The 16,560-nt window shown below is 50.6% G+C and overlaps 1 protein-coding gene across 2 annotated transcripts in view; it reads right to left on the minus strand.

Moving 5' to 3' along the window:
* Positions 1–268: 268 nt before the first annotated feature.
* Positions 269–16,560, minus strand: part of CREB3L3 (cAMP responsive element binding protein 3 like 3) — a 64,888-nt gene continuing 48,596 nt past the window's right edge. For both annotated transcript variants that reach the window (XM_086947086.1, XM_086947085.1), the window contains exons 9-10: positions 15,481–15,577; positions 269–1,013 (exon numbers count right to left, since the gene is read on the minus strand). In XM_086947086.1, the coding sequence (XP_086803212.1) occupies positions 661–1,013; positions 15,481–15,577 (450 nt within the window). In that variant the 3' untranslated portion in view covers positions 269–660. The remainder of the gene's footprint in view (positions 1,014–15,480; positions 15,578–16,560) is intronic.

The raw sequence follows: 16,560 nt of genomic DNA on the forward strand, positions 1-16,560 counted from the left end.
CAGACATTTCCTTATCGCACATGCTCCCATTGGAGGCCGCAGGCTTAGATTCCCTCCGCGACCTGCCTTAGGCTGCCCGTTCATTAGGTAATAACGTTTAATGGCATTCGAGGCCACGCGGATGGTTACTCCTGAAATTATACATCACCGTAAACAAAGGGGTTCATCCAATCTCATCCCCAAACCGGTTAGTGCCCTCCACAAAACACCATCCTTGGCCACTGGTTCTGGGGAATGCTTTCCCTCTGCTCTCTAATTACAGTTTCAATTTTCATACTTTGACAAAATGCTGAAAAACACTATCTTGTGGCCTTTCTGTTATGTGTTTCCTCACTCTGAAATACCCTATAAACATATCTACCCTTGCTCTCTCACAGAATCCCTTTCAAAGTTCACACATGGGGGGCACTCAGGCATCAGTGGGCATTGCACGTGGCTCCTGGTGCCAGCCATGCTCATCTGTTAACTTTGTGCCATGGAAGGCAAAGCTACCTCCCACTTCAGATATGAGCAGGGGGTACCCAGCTACTACAAGAAGCAAGGCCTGTACCCTCTGGACTTTGACTGCCGGTGGGGCAGGGCTCACAGGTCACACACAGAGCTGCAGCAAACATGTCCTCACACAGTCTCTCACACAGCAGGAAAATGTGTCCCCTGAAGTCACTGTTCATCCGAGGACTCCAGTACTAGCTTGCTGGGGTCCTTCCATGTCACAGGGGCCACCGTGCGGCCAGCAATGGGGTCATCGTGACTGAGTTCTTCCATGTCGGGGTGTCCTTTGGAACCCAGGACTGCCTGAGTCACGTTGATGTGAGTCTGGTCTGCCTCGTCTTCGTTGGACAGCGGGCGGCTGGAGAAGTACTTGCGGACCCCCTCTAGACTGCTATGCCAGGTTTCTCCAGCGTATTCTGTCCACTGCTGCACCTGTGCTTCCTTGTGGACCTCATCTGTTTCCACTTCCGGGGCATGGAAGATCCGAGAGGCGGTGTCGTCATTGAGTGACCTGGAGAATACTACAGCAGAAGAGAAAAGGGTGTTAAATCTATAGCACCAACTGCAGTGGTCTTTATCCAAGACTTTTAGGTCTACACATGTGCTCATTCTGAAACCAGGAAGCCCAGCCTAGGCCACACTAGGCTAGGTGAGCACTAGTGCAAAACCCACATTATACTCTAGGGCTCCTCATACAGCTGGGGTTCCCACATGGCCAGTATTATATCGACATGGCCGGTATGTTTATCATGGTACAAGTTGAAAAAATGGAAGAATTAGAAAAAAACTTGTTCGATTTATTACTTGCTGTTTCTTTTCAACAGATCACTTTCAAATCATTAAAAACTTGTGGTATTGTAATTGTTCTCATGATAGATTGGATAGTGCTTTTATGTCCTTTACCAGTAATAAGAATAACAATGACTTATTTTTGTTACCTCTTACCACCTTTTTAAATAACAGAAGTAAAAAAAATTAATAACGGATGGTATGTTTTCACAGACATTAAAACCACCCAGAACATGGTCTCTACCCCATGCCATTGTTTCCCTTTAACATTCAGTTTCATATTGTAATTGCTCTGAATGTATCTATTAAAATTTTTGGTTGATCACTTAACTAGTTTAGCAATGAATCCTGGGTTTCCCCCTTTATTTTTCCCTCTCTCTCTCGTCCCCGTTAGATTTTCCACATTTAACATTGAAAATGTTTTTAGTTTTTTTAAATGGGCTTTTTATGGATTTATTCAATATCCGTTAGTAGTATCTCTTATTATTGTTTAACTTGTTTTTCAAGTTTTATTGTCCTATAATATTCTCTAATGTTACAATGAAATGTTTTTCATATTCCTCTGTTCCTAGTTTTAACAAGCCTTTTTAAAACAAAAAAATCAGAGGCGAGTTTTGCACAAATAATTCTATATCAGGACCAGAGGCTCCGATTATGCTTCTCATTTCTTTACTGGAAAATTTCTCAGCAGCCAATAACATTACAGAAAAAAAACAAATACTACAATAGCCATGAACACACAGGGTATCATATAGTAGACCATAGAGAGTAATCAGTATATAAGCTGCAGATGAGAATACAACATCCTCTTTCTTTGCTGCTCCAGAGCCAGTTAGGTGACTTACAGTTTCTAGGTTCCATGGCTTTATTACATTGTTAAAACTTTGATTGTTTATGAATAGCATGTTTTGGTACTCGCGCTCTGTTTTCCCTACTACTTTGAGCCACTGTTGTATAATTCATTGTTACATTGTTGAAAGTTTTGGCATTTGTGATTGACGCTTTGTAACGATTCTGTTTTGCCTTAGTTGCCTTCTATTTAGAGCGTGTGAGTTTTACCGCGAGACGCAGTTGATTTCATCTTCGCTTCTTAAGCAGTTGTCTTCGGGAGCATGCTCTTGCTGTGCCTACGTCTTGTCCTTGTGGAGCGGGAGATTGTTGGAGCGGAGACTAGCGTCCTTCTGGATGCATAGTCTTTTTTCTGGTTCTTTGGGCGGCCCGTTACGCGCATGCGGTCTAGCCATCTTACCAGTTTTTGTCACACATATGGAATTACGGGTTTAAACGAGTGCTGGAGCAGAGCTTGAATTGCTCTATTTCCACTATTTGCTCGTGCCAGGCTCCCAGAAATGCACTGTTTATTTTGGTAGATTGGGGCTGATAATTTGTTGCATAGGCGTTGCCTAGAGTGGATTTTGGCAAGCCCTCCCTCAACATTTTATTCAATTTACGCACAGTTTATTTCTGTCTGTTTCTTCTTCTGTGCGTTGGCTTGCCTGGGGTTTTATCCACTCCCCCTTATTTCTTTGCTGTTGCAAGTATTAGCAGTCTTTGGCTGCCCAATTTGGCCCTTCATGTGTGTTACGGGGAGTCCTCCTGGAGAAATTGTGAGTCACTTTAGTGTGACAATATGCCTGACTTTTATTTTGAGGAGGACTACGTCGATGAAGAACCCTCGGGGTCCATGGAACAAGAGCTTGTTGAAGCTTTGGATGCTGGAGTAGAACACTCCGTTAATAAGGCTCTGGTCATGGCCAATCAGCCACTCAAGCGTCACCTTTGCTCTTACTCCTTTCAGCAGGGTTGGCTTCCCGGTTCTGGCAGTCATACTCAGTCAGTGGGAAGGGGTCTAAGAATCCTGATGCGGTGGATTTTGCCAGGCTGGACACCGCCATGGCCAGGGATCATGACTATGGTACGTCTTCTAAGAAAGCGACTATTTCAGAGTCACCTCAAGGAGAAGATGAGGGTACTTCCTCAGACCCGGATTCTGAGCAGAGTCCCCTAGGCCTGCTAAAAAAAGAGCGTTATGTAGACGCCTCATCTCTGATCCCCTCAATTACAGGCCTATTTCTTTGCTGCCGTACTGTGCCAAAATATTGGAGGCCCATGTTTGTGACAGCATGTCCCAATTTTTGGAAGAATCACAGTACCTTGCGCCTAACCAGGCTGGCTTCCGCCCTCTTCATTCTACTGAAGCAGTCATCGTCTCAGTTCAGAACACTCTGAGGCGGAATGCCGACGAGGGGATCCACCAGGCTCTGGTGTTATTAGATCTATCAGCGGCATTCGACACGGTTGACTATACCATCTTGGTCAACCGTGTCGAACAGGCCGGTCTCAGAGGTCCTGCGTTGAGCTGGATTCGCTCATTCATTACTGGTCGCACCCAATCCGTGAGATTGGGCTCCTTTACGGCCCCCACTATCCCCACCACCTGCGGAGTCCCTCAGGGCTCTTCTTTGTCACCGCTACTTTTTAATTTATATCTACGCCCCCTGCTGTACTCCCTTAGGAACACCAGAGTCACCATCTTCAACTACGCAGATGACCTGCAGCTCATCTTCCCTTTAAACACCGAGGACTCAGTGGTAGTGTTTCAAAACACCATGTCTCACATCCTGAGCTGGATGAGCTGCAGTCACCTGAAGCTCAACCCTGGCAAGACTGAGCTGGTCTTGCCTGGGCAGAGTGTACTCAGCTGGAACCCTGGCTTTTGGCCAGCCAGCATGGGAGCCCCACCATCTAAATCGCTCTCAGTTAAGAGCCTTGGAATTTTTCTTAGCGAAGATCTTTCTCTGAAAAGGCAGGTCAGCGCAGTGGTGTCCTCCAGTCTATTTCAGCTGAAGAAAATTAAGAAAATTGCTCGTTTCTTCTCTCTGGAGGCGCTCACTCAGATTGTCATCTCCCTGGTTCTGTCTAGACTGGATTTTTCTAATAGTCTTTACCTTGGGCTCCAGGCTGGCGAGTTAAAACGCCTCCAGTTGATTCAGAACCAGGCAGCCAGACTCATTCTTAATCTACCTAAGAGGCAGTCTGTCAGAGCGGGCCTAAAACAACTACACTGGTTGCCTGTTGAGCAACGGGTGGCTTTTAAGACCGGATGTATTTTATTTAAGTCCTTACATCAATCTGGCCCCCTATTCATCAGAGACCTGTTCAAGAAATATGACCCCTCCAGGAATCTTCGCTCTATGCATAAACACCTTCTGATTGTCCCTACTTACAAAAGGAAGCGTCTTGGAGGTTGCTGCTTTGACCATCTTGCGGCCGCCTTCTGGAACTCCCTCCCTCTTCACCTCAAAACCTGTGGAAACATTCTCAGCTTCAGACACGCCCTTAAAACATGGCTCTTTTCCCAAGCGTTCTGCTGAGCTCCTCTATGCTTCCTCTGTCTGATGTGTTGTGTCCCTGTCTATAGCGCCATGAAGCCTCCGGGCGAACGAGCGCTCTACAAATACATTTCAATATCAATATCAATATCAATATCTCACACTAAATTACTCATCTTTGAACCAATGGAAATAGTTCACCCTAATTCCTCTGCTTGGCTTCCGCCTCCTGAGGTCGCTGACTATGTTCACTCCCACATTAGGCAGGGATTTGATAAGGGTGTTAGAGCGAGTCTTCGTTGGGAATGTCCTCGTTCAAGCTTGGCAGATAAGGTGGCAGAAATGCGGTGGTTGATCCCTCTATGCTCACCTATCTTAAGAAATATTCTAAAGACCCTAAAAAGGGTATAGATCGAGCATGGAGGTCTTGTCAGGATAGACTCATAGATTTAACGGGTCCCCTCACAAATATTCTGGAGCTGGGTTTTCGTGCCAAGGAATCTTCGATGGCGATTGACCCAGAGGAACTGATTGGATGGGCACAAATGGCCATATGTCAGTTGGGGAACGCGAATTGCGCTATGTCCAGCGAACGCTGTTGTTCCATTCTTCTGAAGCTCGACCCTAAGTTGGCAGAGCTTTCATCTTCTGTGTCCGGTCCTTTGGCTCTGGGTCTCCTTTTCTTAAGGAGCTGACGAAGTTTGTCACCACCTTTAGTGGCCTTGACAAGGCGCAGGTGTCTCTCAAAAGAGCGTTCCGCCCGGTTTTTGGCAGGGCCGGACAATATCATGGGCGATCGTTCGGCCGTGGTTTCCATCAAGGTGCCCCGCGTGACCAATTCCAATACCAGGAGTCCAGTTATAACAATTCCTCCTCCTTCTATCCAACTCGTCGAGCCAAGAACTGGTTCAGGACAGGCAGATATGGAGGTAACCAGGGAGGACAACAGGATGCCGCAACTTCAAGTGAGATTAATTTCCGGAATTCGGAAGTGATGTTGGGGGGCAGGATACAGTTTTTTCTCCACAATTGGCAAAAGATTTTGCAAGATGCATGGATCTTGGATACAGGGCAGGGGTGCAAGATCGAGTTTTGCAATTCCACTAATCAGGTTTTGTTTCCGCATCCAATGTATTTTTCCCATCAAGACCAGATCTTCATTTCCAACTAAATAGACTCTTTCCTTCAGAAAGAGGCTATAGTGCTCTCAAATCGTCACCCCTGAGGCTTCATCAGCAGCATCTTCCTAGTACAGAAGAAGGGGGGTGGATCCAGGCTAGTTTTAAATCTAAAGGATTTCAATAGATGGGTAGTATATTGGCACTTCAAGATGGAGGGGATTCATCTTCTAGGCAATCTCCTTCAGTAAGGGGACTGGATGGTTTGTCTGGACCTGAAAGATGCAAATCTGTCTGTGACCATTTACGAACCTCATCAGCGCTTTCTCCAGTTCTAATGGCAGGGAGTTTGGTACGAGTACAAAGTCCTTCACTTCGGCCTCTCGTCAGCACCTTGGTGCTTTGCGAAACTTCTGAGGCCCGTAGTAGAATCATTGAGAGCACGGGGTGTTCGTCTGATTATTACTTGTCCTCTTCTTGTGATGACCGATCTAGAATGGACAATAGATCTTTTGCAGTGTCTTGGTTTTCATGTGAATCCACAGAAATCAGTCTTAGTTCCATCTCAATCGATCTAGTTCCTGGGTTTTCTGATCAACCCCTTCACTATCGGGCGCTCCAACGGCTCAAGATTCGACATATCCAGAAAGGCCTTGGTTACTCAGATCAGATTCCTCTTTCAGAGGAGGCGAGTTTGGAAATATTGTGGTGACTGGACCACATGGAGTCCTGGAATGATCGAGCCTTCTTCGGATCTACTCCGGAAGTAGTGATAGAATCCGATGCCAGTCGGTGGGGTTGGGGAGCCCGCTGCGGTCAGGTATACACAGGCGGCCGGTCGTTGGTCACAGGAGGAATTGAGTTTACACATGAATTGCCTGAAACTTCCGGCGGGCTCCTTTGCCATTTGCTGTCTCTCCTACCGCAAGACAAACTGTTGCATTCTGCTTCGCATGGACAAGGTGTCAGCAGTATGCTATGCGAACAAGTTGGGGGGGGGGGACAAAGTCCTGGATTCTCGCGTAAATTACCACGGATTTTTGGCACTTTTACCTTCAGAACAAGATATCAGTGGTAGCGGAATATCTTCCGGGCTGCAACAATGAGATTGCCAACTGGCACACTCGTACCCTAAGGAATTTCAGCGATTGGAGAATCCATCCATGGGTTTTCCAGTCGCTCAATCACCTTTGGGGACCCTGCCAGATAGACCTCTTTACTTCACGCCTCAACAGGCAGGTTCCAGCGTTTTACAGCTGGCGTCTAGATCTGGAGGCTCTGGCCATGGATGTGTTTCTTCAGGACTGGCCGTCGGCTCTATGTTATGCCTTCCAGCTGTTTGTGATGATTCCCAGGATTCTGGCATGAACCAAACGTTATCAGTCAGAATTGATTCTGATCACTCCACTATGGAGAGCACAGGCATGGTTCCCAGTGCTTCTGGAGATGCTTTGTGCAGTGCCGCTCTTCCTTCCACAGCGGTGGAATCTGTAGCTGGACCCTCTGAAATCCCCTCATCCTTTGATAGAATCAGGGCAACTCCTTCTGGTAGCATGTCGGGTTTCAGGGACAGATGGAAGATCCCAGGCCTTTTTTATGAGACGCTGACAGATCTATCAGCGAGGCTCGGTCATCCAACACACACAAACAATATTCTTCAGCTTGGAAACAATGGTGTTGTTGGTGTGCTCAACGGGAAGTGGATCCCGCTACAGCAGATGTGTACTTTATTGTAAACTTTCTTGCTTCCATTGCATCTTCCGGCCTTGACTATAGAACAGTGAATAATTTTTAGTCTGCCATCTCAGCTGGTCACGTGTTAGTGGATGGCAAACCGGCAGCATCATTTGATATGCAAACTGCTCAGTGGTATTCGGTTGGTCAAAGCGCCTTGTCCCAAATATTCACAGTTATGGGATGTGTCATCTGTTTTGAGATTCTTGGCCCTCCAATAAGTATGTGTCATGGAAGCAGCTTTCTGCAAAACTGACTATGCTGCTCTGTCTAGTGACCTGAAAACGGGGTTCAGATATCCGTGCGCTAGATCTGAATTTGTTTCCTAATAAAACAGGGGGGGAATCAATAAATATGCCTTAAATGTTTTCTGGAGTAACCCTTCCCGAGCATAATAGTTACAATTACTGTTACACACAATTGATGGGTGGCACAGTTTCTACTATTTTGCTAACACAATAAGTGAGTCATTTCTTTTCCAGTGTTCTTGATGATAACAACATGTTTCCAATGGGCTCCTAATTGCCTCTGTAAGGCTCATAAGTGTGTTTGCCAATACAGACCAATACTGCCATCCTGTCCATATAACATAGAGCTTTTTGATAGCATTATTAAAAAAACACCTTGAAATGAACCATTTGGAGCAATTTGTAAATAAAATAGTTCATAAGCTGTACCCGACTCACTAAATATTATGGGCAGTTGTTTGGGGCTCTAAGAATTAGGAACAATTATGCCTCTTTTCATTTTTTTTTTTTTTGTAAAATTTTTATTTTTGAGTTGCATAGAAGAATAAACATAGGGCTGCGGGGGAAACCGCACAGTGCACAAAGTCAAGGTAAACCCCTTGTACGCACATCAGCAATGACCCAAACCATATCATATCATACGCATATCCAGTCCAGGCTCGAGACAACATATCAATTAGGGCCACTGTACACAGTGTTCTACCGGCTTATCATTAGGTCAGTCCGGCTAAGATGACCAGTGCCGCAATGTGCCGGACCCCAGACCTCCAAGTTCCATACAGGCGGTGCAAATAATCAATTCGCGGGTCCTCCACAGCCCAAAAAAACCAAAACAACCAACAACCCTATCCCACCCCCTCCCTCCCCCCCGGTGGTGACGCCATTCACTCAACACTCAAACATATCCACATTACACTTGAAAGAGGTGCATCGATCTCAAAGAAGCCGGACATACGGCCGAGGGTAACCCCTTAGAAAGAAACGAAACCAGAGGACCCCACTGATATCGGAAATTCTTATACTGGCCCAGGAAGATGTCCGCCACTCTCTCCAGACTGAGCAACCTCCACAGCCGCGCATGCCACAATGAGACCGCCGGGGCCTCCTTCTTCTTCCAGGCCGCAGCCAGTGTGAGCTTCGCTGCGCCGAGGCACAGCCACAAAATCTTTTTATCTGCCCTGGTCTGATAAACGAGGCCAGGGTCTCGCAGCCCTAGCAGGACACAGGCCATAGATTCATCAATGGGATAAGTCAATATGTCCTTCACGTGGGAGAGGATTTCCTCCCAGTACGGACGGATCACCGGGCAGTCCCACCAGATATGGCGGAAGTCCCCCAGAAGACCGCAACCCCTCCAGCACCTATCTGAGGTCCCCGGAAAAATGCGGTGAAGCCTAGTCGGGCACATATACCATTGCATGATCGTTTTGAGGTGGGCCTCCCTCAAGTGCAAGGAATGGTTAAAGGTCGTCAAATCGCGCCACAGCGCCGACCATTCCGCGTCCGAGACATCTCGCCCCAGCAGTTCCTCCCATTGCCCCATATAACGAGGTCGAGGAGCTACTGTCGATTGAAGCAACAGCTGGTAAATGAAGGAAATGGCCCCCTTCATGGCAGACGTCCGCAATATAAAGGCTTCAAACGGCGTCGGTGGCCTCGTAGCCGCCTCCACTACTCCAGGTGACGTAGCCCAGTGAAGCAGCTGAACATGCCGGAAACGTTCAGTCTGGGGGACCCCATAATCTCTCATACAGTTAGCGAAAGTGAGGGTGTCCTGGCCGTGGAACAAATGGGTCAACGCCCGACAACCCCCCTCCCTCCACACCGTAAACGGCCCCTCATGTAGTGCCGGTGGGAAAGCTGGGTTGTAATGCAAGGGCGTAAAAGGGGAAGGGAACGTGGTCCAACGGTCATCTCCCGCTAGTGAGTCCCACACCTTCAACACCGTGCTAGTGGGCGTGCTGATATATGCATTGAGAGGGCGGTCCCTCTTCGGTTTCCAGGCTAGGTCCCAGATTGACCTACCGGCAACGCATCGATCCATATGGAGCCAGTGTTTCTCGGAGGTCTGTTGCGACCACTCCACCAAAACTCTCAGTTGCGCCGCTTTGTAATATAACTGCAGATCCGGGAGCCCAACCCCACCCTCCGATCTCGGCCGACGAAGAACTGCATAGGAGACCCGCGCCTGACCCCCCTGCCACACGAAGCGCAATATAGAAGTCTTGAGTCGTCGAAAGAAATCGCTGCCCATGGGGATAGGCAAGGCTTGGAACAAATATAAGAATTTAGGGAGGAGGACCATCTTCACAGCGTGGATTCTGCCCAGCCATGACAACATTTTGGGCTTCCACCTATCCAATTCCGCCCGGGACTTCGCCAGCAAAGACGGGAAGTTGGCCTGGAACAGCCCGCTCACCGTCGGAGTCAGATGGACCCCCAGGTAGACAATCGAACCTGTGGCCCAGGCCAACGGAGTCAGCGGGCGCACCCGGTCCCTCTCGACCTGCGACAGGGTAAGATTCAGGATGTGCGACTTGCTGTAGTTGACCTTAAAGCCTGCCACCCCCTCAAATTCCAACAAGACCTCCCTGATGCAGGGGAGCGAGCTCTCCGGATCAGTAATAGAGAACAAGACATCGTCCGCGAAGAGCGAAATCTTATGCTGTTCCCCCGCGAATGGCAGACCCCGGATCCCGCCATGCTCCCGCACCGCTACCGCCAGCGGCTCGATGCTCAGCGCGAATAGCAGGGGGGACAGAGGGCAGCCCTGCCTAGTGCCTCGAGTGTGAGTAACGAACGCTGACACATGACCATTCACCGCAACCCGGGACCGGGGGCAGCAGTAATTAGCCCTCACCATAGTGATGAAGGTCTCCAAAAAACCAAAGGCAGTCATGGTATTGAATAGGAACCCCCAGTCCACCCTGTCGAAGGCCTTCTCGGCGTCCAGGCCCACTAGGACTGCCGGTATACGAAATCGTTCCGCTTTTTCTATGAGATGCACCACCCGACGAGTGTTGTCATGCGTCTGGCGCCCCTTGATAAAGCCAGACTGGTCCGGATGGATTAGCGCCGGCATAAGGTCTTGTAGCCTACGTGCCAGGATCGCCGAATACAGTTTGGCGTCTAAGTTAAGAAGCGCTATCGGGCGAAAGGAGGCGCAATGTGCCGGATCCTTCCCCGGTTTTGGCAAGACCGTAATCATCGCCTCTGCCAGGGAGCCAGTGGAAGAACCAGAGGCGGCCACGTCATTGAACAGGGTGACCAAGAATTCGCAGAGCTCGGAAGCGTAAGATTTATAGAACACCGCAGTGTAACCGTCCGGGCCGGGCGCCTTGTGAAGCTTCAAGTTCTTAATTGCAGCTAGCACTTCCTCCCTGGTAATCGGTGCCCCTAGGAGCTCATTCCATTCTCTAGACACCTGCGGAAGGGGCAGACGTCTCAGGTATTCTTTCTGGACAGCCGCGTCCAGGTGTTCCCCCTTGTAGAGGTCCGAGTAAAAGTGACCGAAGATGGCCGCCTTTGTCTCGTCCCGATGTTGAAGTTGTCCAGCAGAGTCGCGGATCCCTCCAATGTACTCACGTTCCCGCCTGTCACGAAGCTGTCGGGCCAAGTGCCTCCCCACCTTGTTGCCACAAGAGTAGGACTGTCGGCCCAACCTCAGAAGGGTGAACTCCGCCCTGTTACTGTAATGGGCCCTCAACTTCCCCCGTACCGCCGTGAGAGGCCGGAGGGTCACCCTCGAGGGGTTGAGTTTATGCGCCTGCTCGAGAGAAGCCAATTCAGCCTCCAGGGCCTCCCTCTCCTTGCGTCGCATCCTATTGAGTTGTGCGTTAAGGCCCAAGCAAGTGCCCCTGATGGACGCCTTAAAGGCATCCCACGTGTTGGGTACCGAGGTATCAGACGGTGGATTGAGGGCAAAGAACTCCCTGATGGCCACTCGCAGCGCCTTGTTAGAGGTTTCGTCCCGAAGCACCGAAGCCGGGAAATACCATTTCCGTTGCCCGGTGCCCGCCGACGACCAGCGCAAAGTAAGTACCAGCATGCTGTGGTCCGAGACCGAGAGGGGCAGTATGGTGGAGTCAAGGACATCTCCTCTAAGAGCCTGGCTAAGGAATATGTGGTCCAGTCGTGAATATGAGTGGTGTACATGAGAAAAAAACGTGTAATCCCTGGACGTTGGATGTAGAAACCGCCACCCGTCAACCAACCCCATTTCCGTAACTTTCTGCCGTGACATCTCTGAGAACACACCAGTATCCGCCCTGCGAGCGCCAGAACAGTCCAGCGCCCCGTCCCACACCAAATTACAGTCCCCCATGAGGAACAACTGCCCTTCAACAAAATCCCCCACTTTATGCAGTAAACCTTGCAAAAACTTATTCTGGCCAGTATTAGGAGCATACAGCACAACAAAAGTACAGAGCCTCCCCTGGACCAGCCCCTTCACCATCAACCAGCGGCCCTCCCTGTCCGTGCGTATTGCCACAGGCTGGAAACGCAGCGAGGCATGGAAGAGGAGGGCCACCCCCTTGTGCTTTGTGGATGCAGAGGATCTGTAAATTAGGGGATACGCCTTATGCTTCAAACGCAGCTCATCTGTACGTGTAAGGTGAGTTTCCTGCAGACCCACTACATCTAATTGGTGGTCCGTTATATATTTCCACACCCTTTGCCTTTTCTGCGGAGAGTTCAGTCCCTTAACATTCCAGGTCCCTATGCTAACAGGCATCGGGAGACAAAAAAACAGAATCCTCTATATCTCGGGGGCATGCCCTCCACCCCTGTCGGGTGATGCCCTGGCGACAACACGCGTTAAGATCAGGCTCCCGCCAGCCCTCCGCCCCACTGTCCCAACCTCGAGTCCCATGCCTACCCGCCTCGCATCTCCCATACCAACAGCACCTCCCAGCTTCCCTCTCACCACCACACAACACTCTCCACAACACGACAGCGTCACCACCAACACCCCCCCTCGCCCCCAACCCCAACACCCCAAACAACCCCCCCAAGACCCTCCCCCCCCCGGAAACCCCCTCACAAACCAACGAAAGTCCAAAAGGGTCCTCCATGGGATAGCGAGGAGACATCGGCCGATGTCCCCCAGAAATCTCGTACCTGGGCGTCTTCTCACAAAGTACATACGAACCCACGATACCTGCAGGGGTGCGCCCCTCCGGCGCCAGCCAGATCCTTTTTCAGAAATCACGCCGCCCCTGAACCAAGCTGAGAGGCAGACAGCGTGGCGGTGGCAACCGAGGCCACCGCGTCGTTCCGTTCTTGCATGCTGGTGGACCTGTCAGGCACCCTCCCCCCCCCCTCCCCGCCCACCCTGTGCCAGGAGGGGGACCGTCGCCGGCCCCTCGTAGAGGGACTCCTATCGCCATGTGAAGCATCCGGACCGTCGATCCCCAGTAGACCCATTGCCACTTGAAGGGACCTGATCTGTTCAAGCCTGTTGTTCCAACGAAATATGATGCGAAACGGGTGGCCCCAGGAGTAAGCAATATTGCGGTCCCGCAGGAAGGCAGTCACTGGTTTGAACTCACGCCGTTTCTGTAGAGTAGAAGCCGCCAAATCCTGGTACAACTGCGGGTGGTGCCCACGAAACTGGATAGACGAAGCCTCCCGGGCCTTCTTCAGAATGCGCTCTTTCAACTGAAAATCGTGGACGCAGACTAGGATGTCTGGCGGAGGGCCCCCCCCGCGCCTAGGAAGACCAACTCTATGGGCCCTGTCCATCTTGACATCAGTAAGTTCGTCGTCGCCCAAGATCTGCTGGAACAGCGCCAGGACATAGCCTCTCAGATCGCCGGACTCCCCGTCCCACGGCACCGACTTAATACGAACGTTGTTCCGCCTGGAGCGGTTCTCCAGGTCCTCCGCATGGGACTGCAGGTTCAGATTCTGCTCCCTAAGACACAGCACATCCTGTTGCAGCTGATGGACATCATTAGCCAAATTAAGATCACGGTCCTCTAGGGTGGCTACCCTCTCGCCAACCCCATCCAAGTCTCTCCTCACCTCCCTAAGGTCCGACGCAAGCTGGGACCGCAGCTCTGAGATGTCATCTTTGATGGAGGCAAACAGCTCAGTCATGAATGCCTTTGTGACCGGCGCCTCACCGTCCCCCGATGCGGAGGAGGAGCTCGCCCCAGGCGATGGCGGGAGCTGGGAGCCCCTGGCCAGGCCATCCTTGTTAACCTTCCCCCTCCTCTGGTTGTTCGCCATCACAAGGTCGGTCGTGTGCGTCACCCCAAGCAGTCCACAATTCGCCGGCGACCACAACCCACTGCGCAATAGCCGTCCGCGAGGTGAGGCGTCCGAGGCGGGCCCCCTCCTCCCCCGCTCCACACCGCGGGCCTCCCTGTGTCCTCCTCCGAGGTGCCTGGGCCGCTATAGCAGGCCCGCTCCACTCCACTGCCAGCCCTTCAGATCTTGCGATAGCCCCCACCAGGTCACAGTCCAGTGGTGCGCGCGTCCCCCAAGACCAGAGAGCGCCTCACAGGCCACTGCTCCCCGGTGGTATGGCGCCAAAGTTCGCTGCTCGGCACAGGCCCTCCGAGCCGAGCCTCACTCAGGTCGCAGGCTGCAGCCTAGACTTCAGGTGCCTCGCCACCCCTCTACCACAGGCCGCCGCCGTGCAGTGTGCCCTGTACACGTAGGCTACGTGTGGCTGCAATCCTCAGTGGGCCCACTCAGGGGGGGCCGCCCATCCCGCACCAGGCCGTCCTCGCACTCGGCCAGAGCCCATGCCGCCTCCTCGCAGGTCCTGTACAGCAGCCCGGCCCCGCCGGCGTCCTCCGCGTGCCAAATCGCGGACCTGAGCCCCCTCCGGCTGCCACCAGGCGCTCACCTCCTTCCGTACTGCAGGGCCTCCGCTCCTCTGATCCGCATACAGCCCCTGATTCCGCCGCCGCTCCACACAGCTCGACACACGGGGAGGGGGCAGCGGGGCAAACGCCGACCTCCGGAGATCCCGCCGGCTACTGAGGTGCCGCTCCAGGCATCGGGCCGACCTCCATCCCCTTACGGCGTCCGCTCTGCCTGCACTTCCTGTCGGCTTCCCTCCTACGCCAGTCCGGCGTCGGGCAGGCCCTCCACCGCTCCAGCTCCAAGAGCGCGCCTCTCCTCGCTGGTCGCTCCGATGGACTAGCGCCGCCACCAGAACTCAGCTACCATGCTCCGGTGCCCCCTGGCAGCAGAACCACCGGTCAGAGCACGGTCCCGGGGGTGCTATTCGGTGCTTTGCTGAAGTCGGCGCCGGAGGGTACGCAGAGAGCGACTCACTCCGTCGCCATCTTGGCCACGCCCCCCTCTTTTCATTTTCAACCTTATTGCGCAACACACAAAATACCAAAATGACGAATAACCCATTCAGAGAACGCCCACGAATGGATGATTGCTGAACAATTGCATTTACCTAAAAATGAATTGATCAGTGACCAATGACAGACTTTATTCTACAGAACAATCAAAGACTTGACACTAAGGACCAATCAATCAAACAGGCACTGATAAAAATAGGACACTTATCTCAGCAGCCAATGGGTTGAACAGGCTGGCAAATAGGAGGCTTGGCACCAGTAGCTGACCAATAAAAAACGTTTTAACACAGTCCAAAAACAAGAGACTCTTCTTAAGAGGGAGCAATGAAATACTTGATACTAAATACACAGGATTTGTATCTGGAGACTTTCCAATCTTATAACTAAGCCTGTCCACCCACCAGTGAGTCTACTGTGCTAACAAGGACAGACTTACCTCTCACTGGCAGAAAGTCGCCATCCCCGGCAGCTTTACTCTTAGCGAAAGGGCTGATGGTGGGAAATATGATCAAACCGAAGGAGAGAAGCAACACCTGAAACCAAAACCAATCGTATGATGAACAAGAAAACACTGAAAGAGAGAGGATGAAACATAGAAAGAGAGAAAGTGATTGATTAATAGGGTGAGAAAGAGAGAATGGAGAGGGAGGGAGTGGAAGTGAGATGGAGAGGTGGAATCAGTCAAAGAGGGAGCAAAAGCGATATAGAAGGGCAGGGGAAGGGCAAAGAGAGAAGGTAAGGAATGCATTGATGGTAGGGGGGCTTAAGAGAGAGTGTGCATGTTTGGGAGGGTGAGAGAGAAAGAGGGACAAAGAAAATAGAGACAAAGGTTGTTCAGAGAGCTCTTGAGAGAGTGAATGTGAGAGATTGTGAGAATAAGAGAGAGAAGGCGCAAGAGATGAAGTGAGGAATTAGGGAAGAGAGACGTAAAGAAAGAGGCAGAGGGAGGGAGAACAGTGAGAGAAAGATGAAAACAAAAATCGAGGGAGTTGGTTAGAGAGATGATAGAGAGAGTAAAATAGATAAGAGATGGCAAGAAAGGGATACAGACAAAAAAAGCACACAGAAAGATGAAGCGAGAAAGTGAAAAAGTGTGAGAGCAATGGACAGACCCAGACAAAAATAGAGAGTGGGTTATCTGAGAAGTAGTAGGAATGGAAGGGAGAGAGTGCAAAGCAGAGTTGGAGAGTGGAAAGGAAGAGAAAAAGTCAGGGAAAGATTGTGTTTGTGTGTGTGTATGATACTAAGAATCTTGAAATATATGTATAAAAACTTGTCTCCAAGTTTCTTATTCCAGTCTAGGAGTGTCATCACTGTCAACCGTAATTTGAAAATGGCGTAGCTACTCTACTAAAATAAGTTATAACTGTCAATTAGTAACAAAATAATTTTAAGGATATATATATCTGTGCAAGGTCATCCCCAATGTTTTTGCCTTTACCCTTCACTTTTTTCTAAATTAGACCCAATTGGCACACTTAATTTACTTGTAAGTCCCTAGTAGAGTGGTACCACA

This window comes from Lissotriton vulgaris, chromosome 12 (genome assembly GCF_964263255.1).
Source record: "Lissotriton vulgaris chromosome 12, aLisVul1.2, whole genome shotgun sequence".
Taxonomy (NCBI): Eukaryota; Metazoa; Chordata; class Amphibia; order Caudata; family Salamandridae; genus Lissotriton; species Lissotriton vulgaris.